This window comes from Juglans regia, chromosome 5 (assembly GCF_001411555.2).
Source record: "Juglans regia cultivar Chandler chromosome 5, Walnut 2.0, whole genome shotgun sequence".
NCBI lineage: Eukaryota > Viridiplantae > Streptophyta > Magnoliopsida > Fagales > Juglandaceae > Juglans > Juglans regia.
This window is the reverse complement of record NC_049905.1, coordinates 8,637,856-8,653,527: the sequence shown is the minus strand read 5'-3', so window position 1 is coordinate 8,653,527 and position 15,672 is coordinate 8,637,856. Positions and strand designations below refer to the sequence as shown.

The 15,672-nt window shown below is 32.1% G+C and overlaps 1 protein-coding gene across 5 annotated transcripts; it reads right to left on the bottom strand.

The window, feature by feature from the left end:
- Positions 1-387: 387 nt before the first annotated feature.
- On the bottom strand, positions 388-8,347 carry LOC109021968 (UDP-galactose/UDP-glucose transporter 5-like). 5 transcript variants are annotated; one of them, XR_002001156.2, is made up of 13 exons: positions 8,004-8,327; positions 7,747-7,910; positions 6,561-6,674; positions 6,256-6,348; positions 5,999-6,064; positions 4,779-4,877; positions 3,805-3,884; positions 2,997-3,109; positions 1,865-1,953; positions 1,699-1,785; positions 1,524-1,592; positions 1,263-1,435; positions 388-870 (listed from the first exon to the last, which is right to left on the bottom strand). XR_002001156.2 is itself a non-coding variant. In XM_019004726.2 (12 exons), the coding sequence occupies exons 2-12, from the start codon at positions 7,858-7,860 to the stop codon at positions 1,331-1,333; spliced, it is 1,029 nt and encodes a 342-aa protein (XP_018860271.1). In that variant the 5' UTR covers positions 7,861-7,898; positions 7,999-8,327; the 3' UTR covers positions 885-1,330. The 5 variants fall into 5 exon arrangements, 3 of the variants coding, with proteins under 3 accessions (XP_018860271.1, XP_018860269.1, XP_018860270.1); XR_002001157.2 differs by having other exon boundaries at positions 388-861; XM_019004726.2 differs by lacking the exon at positions 388-870 and having other exon boundaries at positions 885-1,435; positions 7,747-7,898; positions 7,999-8,327.
- Positions 8,348-15,672: the final 7,325 nt, after the last annotated feature.

Sequence of the window (15,672 nt, the reverse complement as noted above, 5' to 3'; positions counted from 1 at the left end):
TAAAAAGTATTTTTTTTAATTTGTTTCTAAACAAACGTAACGTATTTTGAAAGTGCTTTAAACATATAGTTACCGAATAGTAAATAACATTTTAATAGTATAATTTATTACTTAAGTTATAAATTATATTTCCTAAAGTTATAAATTATATTTTTCACCGCAATCACAAGCATGCACAAAGACCATTGTAATTATGGCTTTCAGCTTATAGTTTCTCGGACATTCTTGCAAACCCTTCCAATCTTTGCTGTCAAGGTTCTAGTCATTTAAGTTCCAAAATTTATTAGGTGATAAAATAATTGAGCTCTAAATTTATGGGTTCTCTAATTTATTGATAAATGCATTCCCTCGTATGAACACACTATTTGCACGGCAATATACTCTTAGAATCAAACTATCGGGTCTGTAGACACTATGAACAGTTTCAATGCAGTTTTGGACTGCATATGGAAAAGGAATACTGCAGCAAACTATTCTAGTATTGTCAAAGCAAATTTCTACATCTTTTTCTTCCGAATCCTTGATTACGAAAAACTGAAAGATAGTTAGAATGAAACAACCTAGATTGTCAATGACTCATTAGGGACGGACATGGCGATGCCAGCACATGGGACTCACATGCAAGTCGGGGATGGAGCGACCCGAGCCATATCTAGAGGTGGGGAGCTCGTGTGCAACGTAAGTGTGGCTATTGGAAGTTAGAATCACGCCGCAGCCTGGATTATTAATAATCGAATTGCCAGGCTGGCTCACTGTGCTAAAGAAGGCAGTGCAACTCCGGAGTGGACAACACCATCTAATGAGCTCAAGGCTGGGAGGGGCGAAACAAACATTCCCGCCTGAAGCCCTTAGGAACCACATCTGATGAGGCTGAAACAAAAATATGAGGGCAAAAGAGTACTGTGGGATGTGACCAAACATTTCATGTTTCGGCCTATGAATGCAACTGATGTTTAATTGGCACATGACTATTTATTGATGTTCAATGTTGTAGAGGTAGCCAAAGGAGTGAGATCAACCAATTGAATTAATTCTCCTTGTGAGAGGAAAAGCAAACATGTACATTGTTTTCAGTAATTCCTATTAAAGACAAAAGCAATTAAATAAATAAATAATCCAAATGAGAGGCCGTAGGATCCTTTCAACTCAGAATATAATTTTGTGTGCATGCGATGATCCGGGTTTAAGTTAACTAGCTATTGCATTAGCCATATTGGTGTCCAATATGCAGCTTTATAATTAAAATTAAAGCTGCCTATTACCTTAGTTAGAGACTGAGTTGAGTGCCACATCTCATAGTAGCCGTAAGACTGACACTCACTGTCGATTACTACACTGGCCTAGAAGCTCCATTTTCTGTAGCTTCTGAAGGTGAAGATCTTTGAGGTGCTTTTCTCAAGAAGCTTTTTGCATATAGGGAACCAAAGACAATAACCTGATCAACATATCAAATGTTAGTGTTGTTGGACTCCAAAAATATGAAAAATAAATGGATGAATGAAGAAATTCATGTTGATGCTTACAGCTCCAATACACTGTTCCCAGCTAAGGGGATGGGCGAACCAGATGCATGACAGCATGATACTCACCAACTTCATCACCAAAGAGAGATCGAGAAGATAACATCCGTCAGAACAGTAGTTTTTGAGGCACAAATGAAAGGAAGATAAAATAGTTGTATGGAGATTTATACTTTACCTGTCGTGTGGTCATAATGGTGGCAAACGTCAGGGCCCCAAAATTACGAATTGTGTAGGAAATGAAAAATTGACTCACGGTTGCAACCTGCAACAAATGGGGCATATAGTGACCAAAAACTGTTTGAAAAGGAAATGGCAGTAACTGGAAGATAAAGGTCACTTACAGTGGAAAGCAATGTGATGTCAAAGAAACAATCATTATGGCGATAAACAAAATCTATAGCTGGAAGTAGATGTCCTTGTAACATAAGACCTAAATTAAAAAGATGAACATCAAAAAAGATCAATCACCAACCACCAAAATGCACAAAGAAAAAACTTTGTAGTACAAGACAAAATGCACAGAAGAAAAACTAGCATAGAAGTGTCCAAAGTGTCGTGACATTATTACTGAACTTGTGAGACAGGTTGTAATGCCCCAATAGAAGGCCCAAACCACATGGCTTATACTCCAAAATGACTAGTCAATGATACAATTGGAGCCACATTGAAACCTTATAAAGAGTAAGAACTTCACATTCTCAAGCAATGTGGGATCTCATACACCACATACATTTATCCATATCTTATGGGATATCACAATCTACCCCCCTTAAATTACTGACGTCCTCGTCGGGCCTATCCATTGTAAGTGACACGGCTCAAATCCCACATTTCTTGTTGGGATAGTCTATGATACCATTTTGTAACGCCCCAATGGAAGGCCCAAACCACATGGCCTAAACTCCAAAAGGACTAGTCAATGATATAATTGGAGCCCCATTGGAACTTTATAAAGAGCAAGAACTTCTCCTTCCCAAGCAATGTGGGATCTCAAACACCACCTACTCTTATCCACATATCTTATGGGATATCACACAGGTCATGCTCCGAATAAAGACCTGTGTAATTATGCATAAAAATGGCACTTAAACAAGCTAGCAAAGGTTTTTTTATATTAGTAAACGAGAACAAGCTAGCAAAGCTCAACGATCGTAAAAGTTTTGAATCCTTACTTGTGAAGAGATAAATCCTATCTTGAGAATTCCACTAAACTAACACTAATCTCTTGTTGAAGATCGTGGTGGAGTTAATCTTGAACCCATAGAACACGCATGCTAATAAAATATTATTCTTAATGCATTCAAACGCAGCAAAGAAATAAAAATTGTAACACAGCCCATCCATAATGCTTCTGGATGCAGCCCCATTTCCCCTCATATGTCCTCAGATAACCAAAATTTTACCAGAGTCTTAAAGAAGTGGAACCAGAGTCTTAAAGAAGTAATAAGATTGAAAGAACAATAAGAAACTTGCCTGTAAAGCTAAGAATACAAGAACATAATGTTGTGTAGAATATTTGGTTGTGTATATCCATATCATAGCCTTTAAAAAGTTTATCTTGGAATGTGCTCGTAAATCCATCAAACCTGTTAACCACATACATAAGCATATGAATTTACAGAAAACAAATAGACACCCCTCCATAACCCAGTTTAATCATTTAGAAGGTAAGTCCCAAGGCTAACCACAAAACAATCAGAATATAAATGTCAATCACTTCAATCAAGTTGATATGAGGGTGATATGAAATGAAGCACTGAGACAATTGTATGCTATTGCAGTGATAGACAGCTAACTATATATATCTAATATAATTTAAGAAAATGATTGTGCAAGCCTAAGGTATACAAGCCCATCAGACCATTTGAAAAAGAATGGGAGCCATATGAAAAAAAAAATCCATTTTTTCATGGTAGGTCCAACTTTTTTCCAAAGGCCCCGTGCGAGGCTTGCATACCCTAGGCATGTATCTAGCATTACTCTATATTTTATTGGGCAGTACTATTGGCATTTATCCAATCACACTCTAGAACTCTAGGTGTTTCAATCTCCCAATGTCTAAGGAGTCAAGCATCAATGCATAAAGTGTACAATAAAGGGGCATTCTCATAGAAATTGTTTTTTTATAAGTAAGACTTTATTGATTATAATAGAAAATTTACATTATAATAACAGAGTAAAAGAATGATAACATATAAATTAATAGCTAATGCCAAAGAGATTTTTAATTATAGAGATTACTGTCCTAATAATGAGAGGATATGAGTCTAAAATATGATACCCGAGATAACCAATCATTAGGGAGACGCCCCAAGTAGTGTTTTCCCTTCCTCGACTGTATGGGCTGATCTCAGATGCTGCCTACAGAAGAAACACAGAAGAATAATTTCAGATTACAATCCAGTTAAACACACGAACATGCTCAACTGGATTTTAACAAGCAGCATTAATTTTATAAAGCAGACATTATGAGAACACAATCCACTACAATATATTTAGTTCAAGACTCAAGTCATGTGCTGTTTCATGTGCTGTCAGATGCCCTTATCCAGTATGCATACCAAAATATTCAAATGACAATGCGGTCATGGTTGTTACTTGTTACTTGTCAAAAAAACGTGGTCATGGTTGTGATGAGATAGAGAATGGTCATAATACCAACTCAAAGTGGATAGCATGTCTTCAAGTAACCAAATTGAGTTTCAAAATAACCTGTGTTACCGGATTTGTAATTGACAGGTGAGAGTTTCAGCAGTTTGGTGGCCAACTACAAAACTAATAATAATTATACTAGCAATCCTCCACACCGCCTACATGGCAAGATTTGATTTGCAAGATAATTTAGTTTAAACTTTTTTTGCAAATCAAAACTTGACAAGTGGTGTGCAAGGTGTGCTCTCCACATCGGCTTACAATAGAAGTACTCCAAAACTAAATAGGACCAGAGAGTAGTGTTGTCATTACACTTGTGAAATAACCAAGCTACCTTGATTTTCATGGGAAGTGCATTCAAATGGAATTTGAACCAAGTTTCAGTGTGTACATGATATATGGCAGCGTGTTGATTTTCAACACAAGTTTTCACGGCACAAACAACATGTATACTAAAAGGGAAAAAGCCTCTGAGCATTAGTTCACACAGTGAAAGGTGGGATGAATAGGAATGGGGCTAGGCCATAGTTTCATATCTTACCAATAAAAATAAGAAAACAAAAGGGAAGGCAAAGAATTGGAGAGCAGCACCACTGCTATTACCGGATATAGAATAAATATTGAACAGCCCAGAGTCACCAGAAAAGCCAACAAATAGTCATGTCCTACGTATTTCTTCTGCATAATAATAGTGCCCCAAACCTGCTTAACAGTAAGAAAAAAGAATAAGGCTTTACCACTTGTAACAATAGGAAGCATTACATGGGGAAGATAAATATTCACTATGTAAAAAATAAGGCAAAAGCAATGCAACTCATCAATTGACTAATGAACTTCATCAAACGATTTTCACAAGGGGAAAAGGTGAAGGCACCAAGAAAGAACAGTGAAGACAAAGATAGGGACACGTCTTAATAATGTTACTATTTAACCCCGTCCCCCAGCTATCTTCGCCTTCATATTTCTAATAAGCTTAAAGAACAGACATCCGATTCCAGATTGGTGTGACAAGGTTAAAATGACAGTTACTGTGGTCTAGAATGTGGGAAGAAAAAGGTGTGGACCGAGACTGAGTTAAAACCCGCCCTTGCAACAGACTAGGGCTAAAATTTCCAGATGTAAGTTTATGATCTATTTTAATATCAGTGCATGCACATCCATCTAAAACACCTCCCCCCCACCCAAATAAAAAATGAAAGAAAATAAAACAGTAAACGCCAGAATAAAAAGATGACATTGTGAAAAAGGAACAGTAAAACCACATAAACTATCCAGTAAATTTGTCATTCATTAAAGCTTAGTTGAGAGAGAGGGGGGGGGGGAGAGAGAGAGAGAGAGTGATCAATTTGCTTAGCATTTTTCAACAAGAATTTAATTCAACTGCTATGATGGAATGAATTATTTCAGGATAAAGAATGAAGAGATGACAACAAATTCTAACCAATTCCCAAATTTAAAGACTCAAATGAGATCATAAACATGAGAACAGAATTTCTCCACTTCCCAGTCATATAGGAACAGCACTAGAAAGCATAGTGTGAAGCACCCACAACAAGCAGTTCTTCATATATAAATGTAGGAATACATGTACAGGTTATAGAAATTATTGACAAACCAACAGGCCATAGAACAAAAACATAGTTTGTTTATTCTAAACAATAAAAATGTAACATTCTATTGACTTGATATAATATATTTCCATATTATTAGAACATCCTCGAAAGAGGAAAATCCTAAGATTCACTAGCCTTAACAATCAAAGATTCAAAGCATTCTTTCGGCATACTGTCACCACCAGAATAAATAAATGTCAATTAACTTACCATAACAGGTATCATTTTAGCACATTTAGCAAGTGTCTGAATGGGAAAACTGACATATTTCAGGGCCTGCAGCAAGCCTTGTATCAGTAAAGTGTATGCAACGGATCAACTTGAAATAAAAACTACTTCTTTAGTATACTTTTTTTTCATAAGTACTTCTTTAGTATACTTATAAAGAAGAAAACAGAGAAAGCAGATTAGTTCTCCCTATGGAGTGAATAATCATGTAATAAATGCGACAATCTACAAAAGATTACCTCATACTGACATGTGGTGGTTAGTATGTTTGATATTGACACGAGACAGTACTTGTACACTGGAGCTACTGGGTCCAGGGCTTTTTTACTTGCCTAGAACAAAAAGAATTACAGAAGACAATAAGAATTATGGTCTGAAAATTTGCTGAAGCAACGAAAGCAATTCCAGCAGTGCGACCGCATTCGATAGGTTGCAGTTAAAACACAGTTGAAAAATCCAATTGGGTGATTGTCAGTTTTAGACTCTAGGAACCAACTTCTACTGACCCTAGAAGCCTAAGAAAATACATTACATGCCTACTCACCAGTAAAGCACCTGCAGAGACAGCCGATGTTGTGATGCGATTGCAGAAAACAAGAAACAGGGAGTATTTAAAATATTCTTTGTTAACCCCATATGGCACTCTCATGATCTTTTCCTGCATAGAGAAGAAATTTCATGAATTGCTTCACTCAAGTGTCTTACTTAGTAATCAAATATGCTCGTATATTTGCAACACAGTAATTGCTTCAGTCTATGGTGAGTCATTGTGCTAGAGCACATTGGCTTATTGTGTTACACTGAAGAGATATAGAGAAAAAAAATAAAAACAGCCCTTCAGGTGCAGAAAAGTATATACTTAAAATTTAACAATTTTAAAATGTTCAATTTACAACACAGACTAAAAGCGAATAAGCAGTGCACTTTTAAATTCATCTTAACAAGTTCCTTTATATCAGTTAAACAAAAATAAAAATGCATGGGCTCCCATGGTAGAAGATTTGGCCTCCACTAGAGTAACAAAGAGTTAGCAAAAGGCAAGCATTCAAATGCACAACTAGCACGGTATTCCTCTGCCATAAAAGAGGGCTCATGAATCGAAAAACAATGCCCACCTAGTAATGATTGTTTATACTATCGAAAAAGAACGAAAAAAGGCAACAGCTATGTGTGCTTTACATCTGAAAAGACTTGCAAACATAATTTCAAGCACGGCCACTAAAAGGGCAAAAGAATAGTTTCTTAAACATCTGAGCATTTCAAATATAAGATTCTAAAAGCTCATCAAGCAATAGTTTGTTCGAAACTGATCACCAGAATCTTCTGCCATTCCACGTATCGATAATTTTTCTTCTTATTTTTATTTTTGATGAGTAATAGATGTTTTAAAAAGCACAAATGGGCGTATCCCATCAATACAGGTAGTATACTAAAGATGGCACCCATCTTCAAGAGATACAAGGAAAGCACATGATTCAATTCCACCAGCTCATCATCAATCTCAAGGTTGTCCAAATCTGAATTAGCCAGTACAATCAGCATTTCAATAAATTAGTCAGTGAAATAAACGTTTAAATGAACGCAAGATGCACACATGATCGCCGGCAAACCTAATCACATGATAACATAAACAGATGACAATATAAACAGAAACAATCCAAAAGTTATCATCTACAGAGAACACTAAAATAAATTTTAAAAAACAAGTATCGGAAAAAAAATGATGAAACCTGTAAGACCCCGTAGGTGACGAGGGTGGTCATGATTCCGACCACAGAAAAAACCATCTTCCATATCTTGCTCTCCTTCCAAGTACCAACTGCACCTGATGTTGGCTCCGCCATAGCCCATCCACACACACACCCTCCAAACCTCTCTCTTTCTGTCGTACTCACTTCACCAAAATTCAACAGAAATCACTACAAAGACTAATATTTTGCAAATTTAAACATGTAATCAAAGAGAGATGACTAGCATATAACCTCACCAAGGCTAAGCCAATACGGCGTCGTGAACAGGCATAGAGCAGGAGATGTGCCGAGTATTGGCTGAACGATTCGCCAGAGGAAAGGGCCGGTTAACGAAGGGAGCCCGAAGATCGGGGATCAGAGAGATTGAAGAGCGCGCGTGCGAGAGAGGGGGGAGGAAGCAGAGGAGTATGCAACAACTTGGAGCTTGAAAGCGATGAAAAGTAGTGGGAAAGGCTGAACCTTTTTCTTTGTATATAATTAATAAATATATATAGTAGTGAAGCAGTGATTGAGATCACCAGCAGCGGCAGCGAGCATCTTCTTCGGTTGACTCCGGCTACTTTTTCTCACCCGTTTCTTTCTTGGGAGCTAAATTAGTTCCAATATAAAAAGCCAGCTCAGCCTATTGCTCGTAATATTACGCTTTTATCCTTCTATCCGTTAGTATACTAAAGATGGCACTCCGGCCACATAATCCGTAAATTTAACACAAATTTATCACGAATACAACATAAAATTAGAGGATTTATAAATGGATTCGAGAGAAAATAGATTAATTTGTTAAAATACGATTAATAGATGAGTCAATGACAGGTTAATTTATTTAATCTAAAATCAACTCGTAATAATTCGTTTAAATTTTATTTCAACATTATAATTTTGTTATTATTGGATTACAATATTGATATTTTTTATATTTTTATTGTTCGGATTGTAACTCTAAACCTATGCTCATATTTGTTATTGTAGGATTTGTAATATTGATTTTATTACAGGTTAAGATTTAAAAAATATTGGTATTTTTTGTTAGTAAGTAATCTTATTCTTTTTTAAAAATATTGTGGCTATTATAAATAATTTTAATTTTATGTAAAATTATGTTAATCTGGTCAAATGGGTTATGCGTGTTAATTCAACTCATTTATATAAAATGAGTTTAAATGAATTTATATCGTGTTGACCTATTTCTAATTAATTATTAAGAACACTCTCATTGGATTAGCTAAAAGTTAAATCTATTGAAAATTTAGCTATTACACCATAAAATGTAATCACATTGGAATAGCTAAATTCTAAATATTTGAAATTTAGCTACAGTTATTTCTAAAATTATTTCTAAATTTGAAAGGAACTATTCATTCATCAAATATATTTTATATTAATTATTTCTCTCTCCCTTTAATATCAATTATTTCTCTCTCCATTTTAAATGATAATTGAAAAAATATAATTAGAATACAATTACTAATTAATATATAATATTATGAATAGTAAAATATGATAAAATAAAATAAATTAAAAATAAAAAAAATAAAAAAAAATTTCAAAATTATTAATTACTCATTACTATATAATGAATAAATAGATAATCCAATGTGGAGATTTGATATGAATAGTCAAAGTTAAATTCATCTTATATTATTTTATTGTCATATAATGAAAAAATAGTTATTCCAATGTAAAAACTTATGTGAATGTAATAGCTAAATGCTAAATTCATCTTATATTCAACAAAAATGTACTTTAACTTTAGCTAATCCAATGAGAGTGCTCTAAATGGGTCAAGACGGGCGACACGACATGACCTATTATCTAAATAAGTCGAGTTATGATTTAAAGGTTTGACCCGTTTATCTTAACTAGTCAGATTTGAATTGACCCATATAATCAAATATTTATAACTTGATACGATCCACAAAGACAAATAGCCACTCTTATCAAATACAGCTTTTTAAAATTCTTGTTTGGACTTTAGGTAAATAAGAGATCTTCACATAAAACGAGGTATAGTATTTATTAATATCCATACACATAAAACGAGCTATAATATTTATTAATGTCTGTATAAATCATATAATATTTTAATATTATCTTAATAATCTTAAAATTATTCATATAATAATTATTTTGAAATGATATGTTATATATTAATAAAATATGAGTACGAAGAGTCATTAATATAGATGAATTATCTGAATACAAAATATTAAATCATTTCCAAGAAATAATTATGGTTGCTAATGTTTATAAAAGAAATGGAAAAACAGATTATCAAGTGGCTCACATTATTGTTAAACGTTTTACTGGCCAATTAAAAGGCTGGTGGGATCATTATCTTTGAAGTGAGCAAAAAAATAGAATATTAAATCAATAGAAACATTATGAAAGAATGCAATAATCAAAACAGAAGATGATCAACCATTAGAAAATGCTATCAATACTTTAATATTTATATTAACTAAACATTTTGTTGGAGACCTTATTCAATTGAAGAAAGAATCAGTGATTTATTAATTAATTTAATATGCCTTCAATTATCTGATTTTCATTGATATAAATATGTATTTCTAACTAAAATTATAATCAGAAATGACTGTCAACAATCATACTAGAAGGTTGAAAAGCTATTTTGACCGATTCGTCCATTTTTTTTATCTATGTATTCTAGATCTTTTGTAGCATTATTTTCTATTTTAGATAACTGAGTTATATTATCTAACTTTCATACATTAGGAAGAGTAATTTGATTCCAATGAATCTGTTTAGAAATCTGTATATTAGAATTTGGAATGCTAGATTGTAATAATAATGTGTTGCCTTTTGGACTAGTAATAAGGGCTTTGTGGCTCTAGTGTTGTTTTCATGAGTTTATAATGGATCCTATAAACTAGAGTTAAAGTACGTGATCCTTTCATCATATGGTAACCACTTGTTTTAATATTTAATAATGAAGCATGTAGGATATTAGTATCAAATAACAAAAGGGAATAATTTGAATAATAATTAAAATAAACTGGACCTTGGAACAAGCTAGATTCTACCATACCAAGTAAAATTACCCAAATGTCCCTTTATTGTAACACAAAGATCTACTAATTCACTGAACAAATTGACTCAACTCTTCCAATCATTATTTTCTTATTCAAACCGTGATTGCGACACGTGTTGGCATCTATTTAATTATATATATGTAGTTATTCGATATGTGTAATAACAATCGATTATTCATTCATTTTGGGTCTGTGTAATTGAGAGACTGAGAGAGAGAGAGAGAGAGAGAGAGCTTAAGAAAGAGAAACTAGGGTTTCTACCTAGGGTTTCATTGAGAGAGAAAATCTGTACAATTTTCTAGTTTGTGAGAGAGGGTTTTGTAAGCTAGTTGTTCTAGGGCTTCTCTGTGAAGGATATTGATCGTCAATAAAGCTTTGAGGCTATTTCTGCTATGGACGTAGACCATTAGGGTCGAACCATATAAATCGATTGTATTCTTTCTTTACTTTCTTTATTTTCTTGTTTTCTTTGATCACTGCTTTATATTATTGTTAATTTCTTGTTTCTATTTTGTGATCTGGTTCTTTAAAATTGTTGGATCTGTAAGTCCATTTGGTATTAAACTGTAGTTCTTAAGTCCTATTTTTCAAAGAGGAACTTGAGAAGTTTCATAACAACCACCATATTCAAAAATTGTTTCTCATTCTTCTTCTACTCCTTCTCGAATTATTAGTCTTCTACTCTTGTCTTAACCTTCTGCCTCTTCTATTATTATTAAGACTCACTAGCATCCAGTTTTTCCTATTGAGGCTAAAATTCAGTACTTGTCTAATTTCCAAAAATTACTCGATGCCTTTCTCTTACTAGATTGACATTACATCCCACAAAATATTAAGAAAACCTGACATTTTTATGAGTTTATAATAGTAGACACGTATTCAAATATTCTTTCTCAAATCTCCTACTCTCTTCAAACTCAACATTCTCCACCTGTATTTTCAATTATTGTCTTTTATAAAGTCACCATTAAACAAGTTCTCACCTTAAAACAATGGAGGAAAAAAAAATCTTTATTTAACAAAAAATTTTTTTGATCCTTATGACCCGTCACATTATGATTACTACGATTACCAGTAAGCATAGACAAAAATATTTTTAAAACAAAACAAAAATTTGCGTCATTCTTGGTTCCTCCATTTTGACAAATTACAGGAAACCAAGACACTCTCGTGATGTTTTTTTACTATACTAGGATTATTATGGACCTCAACCTCTTCTTCTTTCTATCTCTCTCCAAGAAAGTTTTAAAATTTTCTCATTCCTAAATGATTATTTACCCGCATTAAAACATTGTCAACCACTTCTCCTTTTCTTCATTAAAATAAAATTAAACTAAATTATGAAGTGAAAATATGTTATCAAACATCACCCTTCTTTCAACACCATTATATTCTTAGCCCACCAAGTCTCCATCAAATGGTGAGAGAAGTATAATTACGATCATGTTATAAAAATGTTTTCAAAGATTACCACCTTCAAATTATGATGTGATCCCAGTAAAACAAAATTACATTAAGCATGATTGGTACCACTCATCCATTATTCATCGACGTATGAAGACAAACAACTTTAGGCGTCTATTATCAGATTACTATTTGGTTCCACTAATCAGAAAGAAGCATTATTGATACCACTCATCCATTATCCGTCGATACATAAAACCAAACAACTTTAGGCGTCTATTATCAGATTAATATGTATAATGCTACTATTTTAGTGTCTATAAAGATGAGAGTCTGTAAAGAAATTGGGACATTTAGAAAAATATCATTTGAAGCTCTTCACTTTTCTCCATCCTTAATTTTGAAATAATTTCTCTGTATAATTTCTTCATGTCTTTTGCCTCCAATCCTTTTGAGGATTAATTTTCTTATAAGTATTATGTTTTTAATGACAGCAAATTTATCAGTTATGATTTCTATCGTTTATATTTATATAATCATGCATATGATCAGTTATACCGCTTATTATAACTAATTCATGCATATGGCTAGTTAAGATAATGTTTTGTTATTTTTTCAAAATATTGGGAAGGTATTAATCCTTCTTAAATACAATTTAAATTTGCTCATGTGTCTAACTAAGTAATTGTTGTAAGATAAAGTTCTTGATTAATAGAAACTGTTACTCAGTATACCGTTTCTAAAAATTTATTTTGTCGAGGATAAAATGCTCCTATTGAATTTCAAAATATTATGAATGAAATATTTAAATCTCGTTTGTTTTCACAACTCTTCTCAACTCATCTCATCTCATCTCACCATTAAAATTTTTTCAAATTTTCACACAAATTAAAATAAATAATTCAACTTCTTCAAATCCCAAAACAAAAATAATATTAAGAAAATATATTCTAACAATATTTTATTTATCTTTTAACTTTAATTTCAACTCATATAATCTTATCTCATCTCAATTCTCTTCACTCACTTTTCAATATTTTACATAGATGATGTATTGATTTTTTATTCATCTATTGAGCAGCATTAAAAATATTTAAATACTTTTGTTCAAATTATTAAACAGAATGGATTAGTTGTTTCATCACCAAAAATAAAATTATTCTAAAATAAAATTAGATTTCTTGGACATGATATTTATCAAGGAATTATTACACCAATTAGTAGAGCAATAGACTTTGCTAATAAATCTCCTAATAAAATTAAATATAAGCAACAATTACAAAGATTCTTGGGAAGCATGTCTGCCAAATACTTTCTGGAATAGAAAACAACATATAGTTGAATTATCCGATGATAAATAATTTTCTAAGAAAAAATATTCCTACTAAGACTAGACCATCCTAAACCAATGGAACAAAATTAAATATAAATTATAAATTATCAAATGCACATATTTGTAATAATAGAATTTGTTTTAAAACAATGTTTATTTTAGGGAAAAATATTAATACCAAGGTAATACAAGTAATACTAAGAAATCCATTTCTTACAATACTATACCATTTTTCTGTAACAAAAAAAATGAATTTCTACTAAAATATTGGGAGAAGAGATTCAATTTAAATTCTTGTTTCCTCCTGTTTCAAAAGAAATTAATTCCTTAAAAGATGTCCCATTAATTAAAGAAATTAATTTTTTAACAAAATATAAGATTAATAGAAAAGCAAAATAAATAAATTTCCTAAAACAAGAATTAAAATATAAAACAATTGAAGAACAATTAAAAGATCCAATAAATATCCATACACATAAAACGAACTATAATATTTATTAATATCTGTATAAATCACGTAATATTTCAATATTATCTTAATAATCTTAAAATTATTCATATAATAACTATTTTGAAATGCAATGTTATATATTAATAAAATATGAGTACGACGAGTCCTTACTATGAAATTAAATAATAATTACTCTTTTATTTTTATAACTAAAACAATTCATTCATTTGTAAGCTTTACAAGAATGTCAAGTATAATTACATAGACATTTCAAGAATAACAAACAATTTAACAATGTCTGAAATGGAATGCCACCATATCCTAGTATCCTCCATCTGTTTACAAAATCTAGCCAGAGTATGGGTTATAGAATTTGCTTCACGAGGGGTATAACATAACTCAACAACTTGAAATTTTGTAGATAAGCACCTGATATCAACCATTAACATCACTAGCATTCAATATTGTCACAATAGTTTGTGAATCACTTTCAATTATGAACTTTTGAATGCCCATATGAGAAATAAATTGCAAAACCCTAGAAATGACAAGAGCTTCGATTGTTTCAATATCACAAACTCCATTCATCACATTGCACACAACCATTAAAATTTAAAACATAACCACAATCATACCTCTTAAACAAAGAAATACATCATCTATGAAAATCAGATGCCTTTTTTCAGTTCGAATTGAATAATATATCAATACGAAAAACATTTTTACGAATGTAAATAATATTTTCTTTTGTTATTGAATGCATGAGTTTTATGTCGTTATTGGTTAAGAAATACTTGAAATTTGGCATTCATATATTGTAAATTTTGTAACCCGTTTATTCTTAAAATTATACTTGTTAATTATATTATTTTAAGATTTAACTAAGGTCCCATTTGGATATAAAAACACTCTCAACCATCTCATCTTATCATTACAATTTTTTCAAATTTTCACACAAAATATAATAAACAACTCAATTTTTTCAAATCTCAAAATAATAATAATATTATAATAATATTTTATTCAACTCATCTCATCTCACTATCCAAATTAGCTCTAAATGAATCGGGCATGAGATTAAAAGGTTTTATCCATTATGTTAGTATCAAATTTAGTGCAATTAATTGTTTTAACATCAAAACTAGTAGGAAAAATATAGTAATAACCCCAACGGGTCAGTCTAAGTGGTGAAGGCCTTGACTTTGGGATATCATTCCCTTTAAGGTCTAAGGTTCAATACTTTATGGGTGCAAATAATCATTTAGGGACACATATCTTGGTGAAAAGTCAGCGATTTAACCAATTCTGTATAAGGAAACTTCCGAGAGTGCGGTACACGAAATCGAGATTTACTCTGCAGGAGTGGGTTAGAAAGACCCTACTTTGAAGAGATTTCCCGACATAAAAAATATATATATATCTACTATATATATAAGTGAGAATAAGCATGCAGTTGTTATCTAACTCTTTTTTTCAATTTTGCCCTTCATTTTTTATTTCTTTTCCCATTCTATCCTTGACTTCTCGTAAGTTCTAGTTTTTTTTTCCCTAGCCAATAAGCAGACAACTGTTGTCTAACTCTTTTTTTTCAATTTTGCCCTTCATTTTTTATTTATTTTTCTACTATGTCCTTGACTTCTCGTAGGTTTTTTTTTTTCCCCCATTTT

Bases quoted from the DNA above. Each gene is read 5' to 3' on its own strand.
- LOC109021968 (XM_019004725.2), bottom strand. From the start codon at position 7,860: ATGGCGGAGCCAACATCAGGTGCAGTTGGTACTTGGAAGGAGAGCAAG. The intron at 4,878-5,998 runs GTAAGTTAATTG...ACTGTTAAGCAG, and splicing joins CTAAAATGATACCTGTTATG to GTTTGGGGCACTATTATTAT. The intron at 1,954-2,996 runs GCAAGTTTCTTA...TTTTTAATTTAG, and splicing joins TTGTATTCTTAGCTTTACAG to GTCTTATGTTACAAGGACAT.